Source organism: Takifugu rubripes, chromosome 7 (genome assembly GCF_901000725.2).
Source record: "Takifugu rubripes chromosome 7, fTakRub1.2, whole genome shotgun sequence".
Lineage (NCBI taxonomy): Eukaryota > Metazoa > Chordata > Actinopteri > Tetraodontiformes > Tetraodontidae > Takifugu > Takifugu rubripes.
The window spans coordinates 13987615-14001824 of record NC_042291.1 but is presented as its reverse complement, the minus strand read 5'-3'; the positions used below and the strand labels follow the sequence as shown (position 1 = coordinate 14001824).

Here is a 14210-nt window from a genome sequence, read left to right as displayed (position 1 = left end):
ATCGGAGAGGATGTCTATGAGCATCAGTGGACAAAAATGTGGGTTTTTTTCCTACCTGAAAACCTCAAAGTGGGCCATCAAAATCAGAACCATCTGATAGCAGACGGAAGAGAAAAAGGTCAGTGGGTTGATGTTTTGTCATAAAATGCCACATTTCATACATCTCACCTGATCTAGACAAAAGTGACCTGTTGAATCATCGCTTTTTTCTTCTGTAATATTCTGACCTGCTCCCTTTGTGATGATACACGAAGCTGCTGCGTGGGCGTTACACCGTCGGGCGTGCGGCTTGTTTTTTGTGTTATTAAACGGTGCAGCCCCTTTGACATAAACGGGGTAATCGGTGTATCTTGCACAATGGAGAGTTGCGCAAGTGGTGAGCCGATTTCTTATTTAACCAACGCGTATCCGGGCTGTTGAGTGCTCTCTATAAAACTCTGCTGCCTATAGCCATGTGTGACATGTTGGAGGCAGCGTGGTGATGATGCAGACACCTGCTGCGTCTCAGACTTTAAACTGTTAGTCCCACACACACGGTTCCATCTCGCGGTCTTAAGTTTGCCAGTGTTGGTTTAAATTATGTATTGGAGCAGAAATTTCTGGAGAGTGGGATCACGTTGCCGTGGTATCGCTTTAAGTAATGATGGAAGCCACAAATGTCAATCGGTATGTATGCTCATCCATTTCATTGATGCTGAAGGATTAAACCTGTAATCATTATTCAAATCAGTCAATTTTGGCTCCATCCAAACTTTAGGTCCAGCTCAGACGCTTATGATGGGGGAAGAAAACAAAATATACTGTCTCTTCACCACCGGAGAGAATTTAAGTCCACATAAGGACACTGGCTCGTGCCCAGACAGAGCCAGTGGTGGCATAGCAACGATCTCCCCAGCAACTCCCCCAGCCCTGGCCCGGCTCCGGCGCTGTGACGATACTGTTCCCTAATTCCGCCCGATCACATGTTGTCTTGCATTACTTTGGCGTCGGCGCTGGACACGTGTCAGACCGCTGTCACCCCTCCGAGCAGGAAATTGATCCAAACAACTTCTCGGAGGCCATGTGCTGGTCCGTGCATGTGCTGATGTTTGCCCGCCTCTGTAATGCTCTTACCGGCCTCGTTGCCAGTCCTCGCTTTAATCTGCGCCTTCCAGCCCGACGGCTCAAACACCTGGCACTGAATGAATGGCTCTGTCCACCACGGCAGGATAGAGACGCTTTTATTTCATTCAGAAGCCGCTGGGCAGATTGTAAGATTATTCCCCCTGATGCCAGATCCCCGGCAGACGCAGGGAGAGTACTGCTGAGGCTGGATGCAAAGGCCACTGCTTTTATCTCTGTGAAATCCCAGTGTTTCATTCATCGGGTCCAGAAAATACATTCAAGCTTTTGCATTGTGCATCTGCTGTTGCACTAAATTACAGTTAGTATCTCACAGTTGTTGGGCACAAATCTGACCCCTGATCTGAAATTGTTATAGCGATCGAGACTTAAAGAGATTGACTCATCGTGATATATATACATATTTTTTTTGCCTCTTTAAACAGAGTGAACGGAATCTGGGGACTTGGATGCCATCAGCTAAACTGTCTCAGCATATTTTTAACAACAGTGTGGTCATTTAGCCCCGATATTAAGAGAAATCGATGAGATGGACAGCTTAAAACCTTCTACAGTTTACACCCAAATATGGCTTCAGATAATGTACATGTACTAAAAGAGCGGGTCACCAGCAGTCATCAGTATGTTCCGGCTAATCTTCAGTATAGTTGTACTACCCCCCCATCCATCCATCCATCCATCATCCATCTACAGTATCTATCTATGGCCCCGTTCCAGCACTTAACAGGGATTTGTCCAGTCATCTGTCAAGCTGATCGGCTCAGCACTGTAATACACAGCAGTGGGTCCTGTGGATGGGGTCAGAACCGAAGCAAGTTCCCCCAACACAACAGCTGAAAAAGCATAATCCCACAATCAGCGTAATAACTCGCAGCTCAAAGTGCTGTCTCAAAGGGAAATCTGATGTTTACAAGTCCACAAGCCCGTGGCGGTTGATGCGAGGCCCCTGAGGGCCTCCGTGGACGCTGTGGATCATTCACAAATACCAGCCAGCTATTTGTCCAACCCCTCAACAGAACTCTAAAGTCACAAAGCCAATCGGGAATCATGGGAATCCACCACAACGCTCTCTATAACTGTCAATAAAATAACACCAGTCGATCCTCACATGGCTAATGGCCCTTCTGTGTGAAACTACAAGGTTTGATTATTGATACCCCACCCAAGAGAACAGCTGTTGGGGGATGGTTGGATTATTATCACTTGTTAATAATCAATCCGATAAAAGCACTTGTTTTTCTGCAGAATTTGGTGTCGCGCGTTTATATGTTTCTGCGCTTTCATCCGGGCAGTAAAGTGTCAGAAGAGTTAACGCTCCAGCACGTCGCTGCTGGCATCACGGATGCTCCACTTGTGTGTGACTCCCCCTCCCATCCTCGGCATATAAAGCCGAGGGAACCCCGCTCAGAGAGGCTGGGATTACAGACAGACGGCGGCGGCAGCGCAAAACATCTGGGGAAAAGTCGCTCCGGGATTTAAACAGCTGTTTCTGCGATGCGCGTCTTTCCGACTTTCTACAGAGTCAATAGTTGTCTTTTCATATCAAAATCTGCAGCCGAGTGCAGATTATGAACAAATTTGTGAGTTAATCTCAGCATCACCCGCTCTGAAGCTCTCAGAAGGTGTGAAATCCGCTTTTACGCAAAACATCGAATCTTTTAAACTCCACTTTTCGTGCCGTTTCCCCGCTGATAAAAGTGGGTGAATCAGTCTATCGGGTTTAAACCCGCCGCCCGTCGCTTAGTCCAACTCATCGATTGCCACCGGAATGCTGTCCAGCGTGAGGCGGCACAGCCTCCGCCTGCAGACCGAGCTCCACCGCTGGAGCATCTGCGACCCCGGCAGCCACCACATCACCGACGGCTTCCTGACCCGCGTCCCCGCCTGCATCTCCCGATCCAAGTCCTGCAACAGCTCCGCGGGGGAGTCGGACGGAAGTCGCGGGAGCTGGTCCTCCTCCGATTCGGTCATCTCCACCGACTCCTCCGGGGACCCAGCGGACCCCGGGAGTCCGTACCGTGTGGTGCTGCTGGGGGCCAGCGGGGTCGGGAAGACGGCCTTCGCCAGCATCTTCGGCGGAGCCGCGGACAGCATGGAGAGCGACGACTGCGAGCTGTGTGCAGGTGAAGCCACTTTTCCAATAGCATCACAACACCAACGGCGTAGATACAGTGTTTAAACATAAAAGGAATTAAAGTAATATATTTATCAGCCACTAGTCTTCAGTCAGTACGCTAGAAAATCATTTAATGCTAAAATTACACCCTCTTAAGTTTCCTGTTTTGGGTTGAGTGTTTAGATGTGTTTTCTTTCTGAACAAATCCTTTAAATTGATGTGTTTCCATAAAAGTATAAAATCCCTTTTTTTAACATCAGATGAAGTGTGTGAGAGGGAGATTGAAGTGGACGGAGAGCCTGCGACTGTGAGTCTGCTGGACACGTGGGACGTGGAGGTGAGATGGTGCATCGGCCGGCCGAGGCGCGACCCCAGCGCCGACGCTTCCGCCTGACTCTGCTTTCTCTTGGTGCAGACTGACAGCGAATGGGCCCGGGAGCACTTCCTGCAGACGGCCGATGCCTTCCTGCTCCTCTACTCCGTCACCGACCGGGCCTCCTTCCTGCGCGCCTCGGAGCTCCGGATAACCCTGCGCCGCTTCCGCCCCGCCCACCGCACTCCCATCATCCTGGTGGGAAACAAATGTGACCTCGTGCGACGGAGGGAGGTGTCAGTCAGCGGTGAGGCGACGCGGTCCGCGTCTGATCGATGCGCTCGGCGTGACTTTTCACCTGTCTCCTCACGTGCGATTTGCTCTTTTTCCGTCCCAGAGGGCCGCGCCTGCGCCGCCGTGTTCGACTGCAAGTTTATCGAAACCTCCGCCGCCATGCAGCACAACGTCTGGGAGGCGTTCCACGGCATCGTGAGACAGCTGCGTCTGCGCCGAGACCCGAAGGAAGTCAACAAGCGGCGGAAGCGGCGTAGCTGTAAAGCGCGGCGAGAGAGCATTCCCACCAAGGCCCGGCGGCTCCTGGACAAGATGATGGCGAAGAAAAACCCCAGCGTGGCCTTCTGGCTGAAGTCAAAGTCCTGCCACGATCTGTCCGTGCTGTAGACGTCTGACACTCCTGATGCTCGTATTCACTAAAAGTCCTGGGGACCAGGACGGGTGGACAGAATCTGCTGGGGAAGGGGAGGCCGGATGTGGGACGGGTCAAACCCCATCCAGCCTCCACGCCGCCAGGAGTGGTTGTAAGATTTCTGAGTGCGCGGACTCAGTTCTTTGACGCGAGAGACATTTTCAGTCCCGGTGTCACCTGACGGACGCCGAGGGGACGCGATTCCAGCCATGACGTTGACCTTTTCTCTCTCTTCTACCGTCTCTCCTGCCAAATGTCTTGTTTCATCCCCGAGTGCTGAACTTGCCGCCCGTAAACCACTGACGATCGTTGTTTGTACGTTTATTTATAATGTGTTTTTCCACTGGAGGTCGGTAACTTGACGTTTTGTTACTTGCACTGCTGAAATAAATGTGATCTGCGTAAGAAAACAAAACAACAAATCTCTCGTCTGTCATCTCGGCCTCATGAATTAGTGACTCAGCACTGACACAAAGGAGTTATAAAACCCGGCTTTGACAGCTGAGCTGACAAAAGATGACTCATGCTTGATAATAAACCTGAACTTTCGGACAAATTGCTGTTTTTCGTGACCCCCCATCGAGGGGGGACTGATCAGAACTGAGCATCACGCCTGAAGTTCCACGCGTTCGCACTCGTGTCACAATGGAGCAGCCCGGGCAGATGGTGTCGGAGCACGTTGGCCCCGGTATCTGCCAGGCTGCCCCCACAGCGCGTCCAGGCAGATTCACGGACAGACGCGTTACATAATGGCGCCGCTTCCCTTTGAATAGGCGGGTTCGTCCTTTCGCACCTCACTCACAAGTTCTGCTTCAATATCGGATCTGCGCTGACTCACACGCAGATTTCCCCCCCCTGTCATTTGCAGATTCATTTAAATCGCTGCCTTGTTTCCAAGCAGATTTCTGAGCTCTCCAGTGAGAGAGTGGCGCAGATGGGGGGGAACATTTGGATCGAACCGCTGACGCCCATCGTGATTATAAACAGGCCGATTCTGTGTTTTACGGTCACACTTCAGGCCTCCGAAGGGCTCGTTTATCACGGTGAGGGTAGCTGAGATGTTCCTGTGCTTCTCCTGAAGCGACCATGGCGGAGGCTGGAGCCTGTCCCAGTGGGTCAGAGGAGGTGGGGTTACGCCCTGGACAAGTCAGCAGTTCATCCCAGTAACCTACTGTAGAGACACCCTAGTTGCCCCCCCTCCACCCCCACCAATTGTGTGTCTTTGGACTGAAGCAACGTCTCGTCGGGCTCGTCTGTTGGTCATTATCAGTCAACTGACGAGCCGACAGGAAGCAGCACAGAGGCGCGCTGGTCAAAGTCTGAGGAGATACACGGATTATTCTGTACAAATCGCTTGCACTTTACACCCCATCAAGGTTAAAACTTTTGCAAATACTGTTAAAAATTTACACACCCACGCTGTGACGCTGTGAACCTGATGCATTCGTCTTTTCTGGGATTGTAATAAAGCAACCTGACCATAAACCAAAGGCATTTAATCATAACGAGCCATATGAAAGTCATCAATAACGGCTCCAATGTCATTCTCTTCTTCCCTTCTCTTTCTCCCCTTCAGTCTCTCCCATTGGCCGCACCGCCATGAGGGGAGGGTGATCAGGCAATCATTAGATCGCCATAAACTGTTAAAGTTCTACCACCTCACAGCACTTCTCAGTGACTCGATCGACCTCAGCAAGGTAAGAGTCTCCCGCTGCTCAAATTTTCTAGGGTTTTCGGGACTTTTTGGACCAGCTATCAGGTCAGTTACTGGGACAGGACCTGCCGCTTCTGAGTACCGGGCTGTTTCAGTGTTAAAGTCGTTGACGTTATCTGATCCTGACCCAACTTTGGCCTTTTGCTGAAGGCGTTAGCTTCCTGATCCGTGTGTGAGTTTGGCTGTGACCTGTACTGGAAAATGAGTTCCTGCATAACAGTAGCGGAAAACTTGTTTCTTTTCCTCACATTTTACATTCCCATTCTTGTAACTGCATCCAAAGGAGCCAACAATTTGCTTTTACTGTCTAAATCCTTGCGTTTCATGACTCTTCTACTCCTCTGACATCAGTCCAGCTGTTGTTTATTAAATATCTGACATCTTTTTCCTCCATAAAAGTCCTTTAAAAACTGTGTTTCATGCATGTAAATTGACCCAGTGGCTTGATAAAAGAGCGAGTGAGATCTAGGTGAGGATAAAAATGAATGGGAGCGTTTAAAGGTATGCAGTCAGGGCGTGTAGGCAGGAAACGTAAGGTCGCCACTCAATGTCACCTTCACTTTGACGGGCCAGCCGACTAGACCTCATTTCTACGATCCGGGCCTTTTAACTCGGACATGATCATTTGCTAACACATTCACGTGTATTTAGACGTTGAGATTTTCAGCAAAACCTTTACAGGTCGTTGTTATGGGCAACGATACCTCAAAGACAAATCGATATCTTAGAATATCTCAGGTCACTGAGGTCAGGTGTGGACTTTTTAGGGGGATAAAGAGGCCCGACTTTCAGTTTCTGTAGTTTGCAGGAGATTTATCTGCACGCGTAGGTGGGGCTCTCCTTCAAGAGCAATAAATGCCTGGTTCACCTTAAAGAAGTAGGCAGGAAGTTTGCATGTTCTTGGTGAACTCTTGTCCTTGAATCAGTAACTCATTGCGCTGAGAAGGTAGAGAAGCTGTTTCTGCACCATGAGTGTGAATCTAAAAAGGATTAATAGGAATTCTTTAGCTTTACATAATATTAAAGATCATTAAGGTCTCTGACCCCTCCTCCTCCACCATTTTCTCCCCCCAGACCGAGATTATGTCGCCCGTGCTGCATCTGTTTCTGCTGCCGCTCCTCTTCTGTATTGTGAGTACTCCACCCATAATGAAACAATGAAACACAACTTCCTGTATAGAGAAAAGGTCAAATCAAAAACGACTCCGTAGAGAAGTTTCTGCACGAAAAAGTTGGACTTCTTAACCGAGACCGGAAGTGCAGGATGAGGCTCAGCCGAGCATTAGTCATTCATGCTTAGACTTTGCACTTCTTCGGGTAGGATGTCCGGCTCCTTCGGGGTTTGGTTGGTGGTTCAATAAATAACTGGGCTGTAAATGCCTCTCGGTGCCAGACTCAGTTCAGCCTGGAGCGAAAGCACGAACAAGTCAAATGTGGAGTGCAAGGTGGTTTTTTTATACTCATTCAGCGACCTGTGACCTCTGTGTGTGATCCGATAGGCTGGTGGGGAGGAACTGGATGAAAAGAAGGGCCCGTTTACGGACACACACCTGGATGTGGCAGAAGGGACGCCGGTGCCTTATCCCCTATATCAGGTATTGTGCTGGGATCAACTGTTGTTGCTGGGATCAGGTCTTTTTATTATATTTACTTGCATCTCTGAATTAATACGTTTGCATGTGGGTCTCCCTTCTTCCCTCCCAAGTTTCTGGTGACAAATCCTGTTGATAGGTTCAGGATTAGCGCTGAAGGTGGGGAAGAATTTAGGATTTCCAGTGATGGGTGGCTGTACCTGGAAAGGCCTCTGGACTGGTCGCGTGAGGACCACTATGTGATGATGGTAGTGCGGCTTCTGTCAATTACAAGCACAGATTCGCAGCTTTGCAGAGGTGACAGTTGCGATTGTCTCCAGATCGAGGCGCTGCACGAGGACACGGTTGTCGACGGGCCGATTTCCGTGACCGTCAATGTGTTGGACATCAACAACAACGCTCCGTACTTCAACCAGAGCGTTTACACCGCTTGGGTCAGAGAAAAAAGCCCTGCAGGTATGTTTGATTGGTGGATTTGGCACAAAGATGTTGACCTGATTATAGCAAGAGCTAGCTTCATGTTCTTGTGTCATCCCAGGTTCACCAGTTAGCCGTGTTTTTGCCATGGATCAGGACGACCCCACGTCCCCCAACGCTGACCTGTACTACAGCCTGGTCAGCCAGATCCCCAACAAACAAAACGTCGCCTTCTTCCAGATCAACCACCAGACTGGGGAGATCTCCATCACAGAGCAAGGTGATCACTTTGGCACACACGAGAGGAACCCAGACGCTGGCGGACACGACTGTTTCTGCCCACTGTGTCTGTAATCTGTCCATCTCTGCCTGTAATCTGGCAGTATAGCACTGCTGTAAATCCAGATTACACGGCTCATCGTGTGCTAAAGATTAAAGTCAGATTGCCTGAACGTGATGTTAGCGTTGATTGCTCGGACCATGAAGAAGTTGACATCTGGGAGAGACGTTTCTCATGCAGCTTTGAGACGGCAAAGACGCCACTGTAATGGTTCTAATCCCGCGTTGTGGTCTCTATCACAGGAGAGGAGATGTTAAAGGCCAGAGAGGGAATCCAGTTCAACAGAGGCGAAGAGAAAACCGTCGAAACTCTGAGGAACAAGTTTAACAGCTACTGTCCAGTGCAGAACGTCCCGTATGACCAGAACCCCTTCTACACCTGCGTGGAGAGAGCAGGTCGGTCACCTCCGCCCAGCCGCCGCGTTGGTCGGCTTGATTGTGAGAAGAATTACTTAAAAGAAAAGACACGATGGGGATTTTGGCGAAACCATGCAGGAATACTTTCATTCTTTTGAATTTACTTTTGAATTGAGCTCAGCAGTTGCTCTGAAATTGCACCTGAAACTGTTATAAAACTCAGCCTCCACCCACTGACCAGATAATGAGCATTACCACATGGATCCTGACGTGATAGTAAAACTAAAAGTCAAAGCTACAACAGCACCTGTGCTACTAATGGTGTCTTACTGCCACCTCTGACAGGCTGTGGATGTTAGTCCACAGCGTCAGTGCTGCCCCAGCGTCAGTGCTGCCCCAGCGTCAGTGCTGCCCCAGCGTCAGTGCTGCCCCAGCGTCAGTGCTGCCCCAGCGTCAGTGCTGCAAACGTGACAGACTCTAAACATTTATATTCTCTGGAGCAAGAAGAGCTCCTTCTACAGTTTTCAGGTTCACGTTTTCTCGAGCAACACTCCTGAAAACGTGCTGCACTTTTTTCTCTGAGACTGTTTTAATTAGAACATAATCAGCAGCTTGGTGATGTGGATCCTTGGAAAAGAGCAGGTGTTCAAGATAGATAGAAAGAGTAACAAACTACAAAAAAAGGATTAATCTGAATTCTTTTTTACCTGAAGTTTGCAAGCAAACTTTTGTTTTTTTATTAGTTGCTAAGAGTCAAAAGTGCCTCCAGCACTTAGTGTTGGTGATTTATTTGTGTTAATGGATTCAGTCATGGAGGGTTTGAATTCTACGACTGGACCAAGAAACTGTCTTTTAGTGACTCCACAACGCGGCTGCAGCCCTCATTTTCTTCTGTGGTGTCAGAATTGAGGAGGAGGAACGTGGACCCCTTGAGCGACCCAGACTACACCCTGATGGTGCGAGTTCAGGACCTCGGAGGAATGTCGGACACGGCGCTGAGTGGCAACGCCAGGGTGCAGATTGTTGTGCAGGAGAACCTGTGGGTCAACCCCGGACCCGTCTTTGTGAGGGAGCACATGACGGCAACGTATCCCCTGGTCATCACCAAGGTAACGCGCATGTCAGCTACGACAGGTGGAGACCGGAACCGTCACACGCCCACTTTTCTCTCGACCAGGTCCAATCCAACGAGGCGGGAGCCATCTACACGCTGACGCAAAAAGAGCGAGAGCTGAAATTCCCCTTTCAGATCACAGAGGATGGAGAGATACAGCTGACAGAGGAACTGGACAGAGAGGACAAGAACATGGTCAGTGGAGGCCTGGAGCCGTCTTCAGCCCTCTTCCATCAGAAATCAGCATTTTCCCCCCTGAAATTTGTCTTTTTAGGATCCTCGTGAATGAAAAAACCTGCAATGTTGGAACTCAACGTAAACTGAACGCGTGTCAATTTTCTTCCAGTACATCCTTGTAGTGCAGGCGACCGATCCCCATGGCAACGATGTAGATCCACCCATGGAGATCGTAATACTAGTAGAGGATGTGAACGATAATGCACCACAGTGTGACCACGAAGAGAGCATATTTGAGTTGCAGGAGCAAGAGCCTATAGGTAAACTCTGTGTGTGTGTGTGTGTGTGTGTGTGTGTTTTATTATGTCTCGTCAGTCAATTAATCAGTTTCTATTTACATTTTCCACTTTTCAACATCCAAAGTGGAGGACACATTGCCAGGGGCTCTGGAGGATTCGGAGGAAATTCTGATTAAATATTGGGGATTGAAGAGGTCACAGGTCATTTGCAGCAGCTCAACGTGAATTTTAGAGCTGCTATAGTTTGAACATTGACCCCAGGACTGACAGTAGTGGAGCTCTGTTAAGTTGACCAAAGCTGAACAAGTCCTGGCAGATAATCACGCTGCCATTGGTGGCCTTAAAAACCAACAGTGGTATCTTAACATCTACCCTGAAACGTGAGCCTGCAGAGATCTGAACATTCATGACTTCGCATGACATGAGTCTAAGTTTAGGAACATCTTGTGGGGTATTTTATAAAACCTTAATAAAGCTGCTGTTCCTGTTCCAGGCAGTATGGTGGGACAGCTGCTGGTCCACGATGCCGATGAAGAGGGGACACTGAACGCTCAGCTGAACTACACCATTTTGTCACAGCATCCAGATACCTCACCCAAATCCTTCTCCATCGACACCACGTCTGGAAATATTCAGGCCCTGCGCATTCTGCAGAGGACAGAGCAGAAGCTGTACAGCCTGAAGGTCAGAGTCAGTGACCCAGGTAAGACCTCGCTGCGCACTGATGTGGCACACCTCAGGGCCTGGCTCTGGCTCACGCATCCTCTGCTCCTCGTTGCAGATTTCAGCGTGGACTGTAACGTCCTCATCAAGGTCATTGACGTCAACAACGAGCTGCCTGTGTTTGAGAAGGCCGATGTAAGCACGTGGAGCACATGTCTGTGCTGTCTCTTCTTCCTTTCTTACTGTACTTAATGGTGTGTGTGTGTGTGTGTGTGTGTGCAGTACGGCTCTCACACCGTGGCAGAAGATGCTCCTGTGGGACACACACTGCTGACCATCACAGCAACAGACAATGACGAGCCAGACAGCGGCAGCTCCACCATATATTTCAACATCTCCTCCGGCAACGACGACGAATTTTTCACCGTGGAAACCAACGGTACCGGCGTGGGACACGTGGTCATAGCTAAGGTAAATGTATGAAGCTATAAAATAAAGAGAGATACACAGAGATGCTGATTTCTAACATGGTTGCGGTCTCCCGGCAGCCCCTGGACTTTGAGGTTTCTCCCAGCCTCCGGCTCCAGATTGATGCTCGGAACCCAGAGCCCCTCACGAAGGGTCTGGAGTACGGCAGAGAGTCCTCAGCCTTCGTCTTGGTGTCCCTCACCGACGTGGATGAGGTGCCGGAGTTCAGCTCGCACGTCCTGGACGTGGCTGTCCCGGAAAACATCACCAAGGGATCAGTGCTGCTGACGGTGGAAGCAGCAGATCCAGAGGGCAAAGAGATCAGGTAGAGCTGAGAGTGTTGCATATTTAGGACATATTCTAATTACTTATAGCGGGTTTTACTGTATCTTTCCTGCTTTCAGGCCCATAATTGTCCCTCTGAGGTTTCTGAGGCTTTTGTTTCATTTCCTGCACATAAACGTTCTGCCAACTGGGTCCAACAAATGTCTTTCTTTGTGTGTGTTTGCAAGATTAGTGCCTGTTTAATAGATGACGAAAACGACATCTACGCTCTGAAAATAGACAAACCCAAACACGCCACATTTTAGCTGCCACGGCTCGAGTGTGTGTGCTCCACCGCCGGCTTTGTTTTTAACATCGCTGCTGTCACTTCGGGTCATCGCCCATCACGTGTCCCTTAAATAGACCATTGATTTGTTTAAACTACAGTTATTTTCCCCTGAGCTCCAGTTCGGGGCCCCTCAGTAGCATGGATGTGTCTGATATCTGATTTGTGTGTGTGTGTGGGGCTGCAGTTTCAAACTGGACGGTGACACTTGGGGCTGGCTGGAGATCGATGCTGCCACAGGAGAGATCAGAACTAAAGGCGAGCTGGACAGAGAGACTGTCGAGACCTTTGAAGTCACTGTGACGGCATTTGAGAAGGGTGAGATGATGGAAGTAGTAACAGTAACTTTCGGAAGCAAGAAAGAGCGCACTTTTTTAAAAAACATTGTTCCCTTTCCCTCTTTTCAAGACAACCCAACGATGTCTTCCGAGCGCGTCGTCAGCGTGAGGCTGCTGGACGTGAACGACAACTTCCCCAAACTGGTGGAGAGCAAGGTCTTCATCTGCGTGAAGAAACTGGAACCTGTGGTCCTCACAGCCACAGACAAAGACAACGCCCCCTTCTCTCAGCCCTTCACCTTCTCCCTGGCCAACGGCAGGAAGTCTCCCAACTGGGAGCTGACCAGCATTGACGGTACGGAAGCCAACACGTGAAAAAGAAACTAAAACAAATACATCACAAGAGCAGGTGCAAAATTATTGTGGGACTCTTTTGTCTTGCAGGTTCAACAGCTCAACTGACGCTGAAGAAAATTCCAATCTCAGACTTGACCATCACGCTCCCCATTACCATTAAAGACCACGCCGGGCTGGGAGTCACACAAGGGTTGTCAGGTAAACAAACGCCGCCGAGGTCTGTCCCAGCAGCCACTGGGCGAGGGCCCAGCGTGACACAGTTCACACCCACACGACACATAAACCTTTTAATGCTAACCGTAGCTAACCCGTGTAGCCTCTGCTATTCCTCCAACAGCACTTTTCCTTGCATCAAAGAAAAACAAAACCTAAAACTTGGTGAAAACTGTCCTCTGCTTCTTCCCTCTCGAACCCAGTGAGGGTTTGCAACTGCACAGAGCTGGGCTACTGTTACATGGCGCCCGAGAGCCGTGGCTACATGGGAATGGGGCCCACCGTCGGCATCCTCGTTGGCATTCTGTTATTCTGCGGTAAGGCCGACGCCGCGGCGTTGGAGACGCTCCGGTCTGGAATCGAGAGGCTGACTCGTCTCTGTCCCGTTGCAGGTGTTCTGTTCGTCATCGTCATCAAACGCATTGAGAAAGGGAAGAAAAAGCAGGACGGCGCCGCAGCTGACGACGAGACGAAGGTCATACTGTAGACGCAGGCACCCGCAATTGATGCGACCTGTTTTTTGTATTGTTCCAGAGGGTTGAGCCTGATTAACAAGTGCATGTTTAATGAAGCTGTTATGTGGACTTGTGCTAATTGTACCTTTATCAAACTTTGGCTTAATTTATTTAAATCTTTCTTGCAGTCATGGGTTGTTTTATGGGGCTTTTTTTTTCACCTCACATGATTGATGATTTTTTTTTTTTGGGGGGTGGGGGGGGTTGTTTGTTTGTTTGTGTATTGTGAGCTTGTTAGCTCATTTCCCCTCCATGCTTTTAAACAGCTCGCTAACAGCAGCGGCACAGACGTAAAATCTATTTCAGGAACGGAAACAAGAGTTTTCAGTCCTTGCACCTATTTCATGATGTCAAATTACACCCCGACAGTCTGTTTCATTAAAAGAACACTGGAAACTATTTTGGTGCTCCGTATTTTCAGGACATGTGTGGTGCTGTAGGAGACGCAAGTCTTCAGATTTCTGAGGTTCATTGTGTTGCTACAGTTCTCCCTCCCTCCCCACGGTTGCTGAGGCTGAGTCATTTCTGAAACAGTGGGAGACGGGCAGCAGATTGTTAATGGTGCTCAGACTAGAATGGCGTGATTGTCGGCTTTTTAGGACGCACAATGGAAAAGCTGCACCATTAAAAGAACGACTCAGACAGGCCTGTGTTAGACTGAGTGTGCTCACCACGTGCTGCCACCACGATTCGTCACTCACCTGTTTTTTTGAGAGGGGGGGGGGGGTCTTTTTGCATGTGCATGTGTGACGGGACGTGGTTGCGCTGGTGAACTGGGAGCGGTGCCAGATAAGTTGAAGCAGAGGACTGAGCCGCGACCTCCTCACCCCTCAAGGATTC

The 14210-nt window shown here is 49.5% G+C and overlaps 2 protein-coding genes across 3 annotated transcripts; both read left to right on the top strand.

The window, feature by feature from the left end:
* Positions 1–25: 25 nt before the first annotated feature.
* Positions 26–4672, top strand: gem (GTP binding protein overexpressed in skeletal muscle). Its single transcript, XM_003966141.3, has 4 exons — positions 26–3245; positions 3499–3575; positions 3654–3858; positions 3949–4672. Exons 1-4 carry the CDS (start codon positions 2891–2893, stop codon positions 4230–4232), a joined length of 921 nt encoding a protein of 306 aa, XP_003966190.1. The 5' UTR covers positions 26–2890; the 3' UTR covers positions 4233–4672.
* Positions 4673–5873: 1201 nt separating this feature from the next.
* On the top strand, positions 5874–13769 carry cdh17 (cadherin 17, LI cadherin (liver-intestine)). 2 transcript variants are annotated; one of them, XM_011605658.2, is made up of 19 exons: positions 5874–5954; positions 7046–7102; positions 7471–7566; positions 7677–7811; positions 7884–8019; positions 8102–8260; positions 8563–8715; positions 9580–9785; positions 9854–9985; positions 10137–10287; positions 10760–10969; positions 11048–11124; positions 11212–11400; positions 11478–11722; positions 12195–12325; positions 12416–12640; positions 12730–12840; positions 13059–13172; positions 13248–13769. In XM_011605658.2, exons 2-19 carry the CDS (start codon positions 7055–7057, stop codon positions 13340–13342), a joined length of 2613 nt encoding a protein of 870 aa, XP_011603960.2. In that variant the 5' UTR covers positions 5874–5954; positions 7046–7054; the 3' UTR covers positions 13343–13769. The 2 variants fall into 2 exon arrangements, with proteins under 2 accessions (XP_011603960.2, XP_029695159.1); XM_029839299.1 differs by lacking the exon at positions 5874–5954 and adding an exon at positions 5994–6016.
* Positions 13770–14210: the final 441 nt, after the last annotated feature.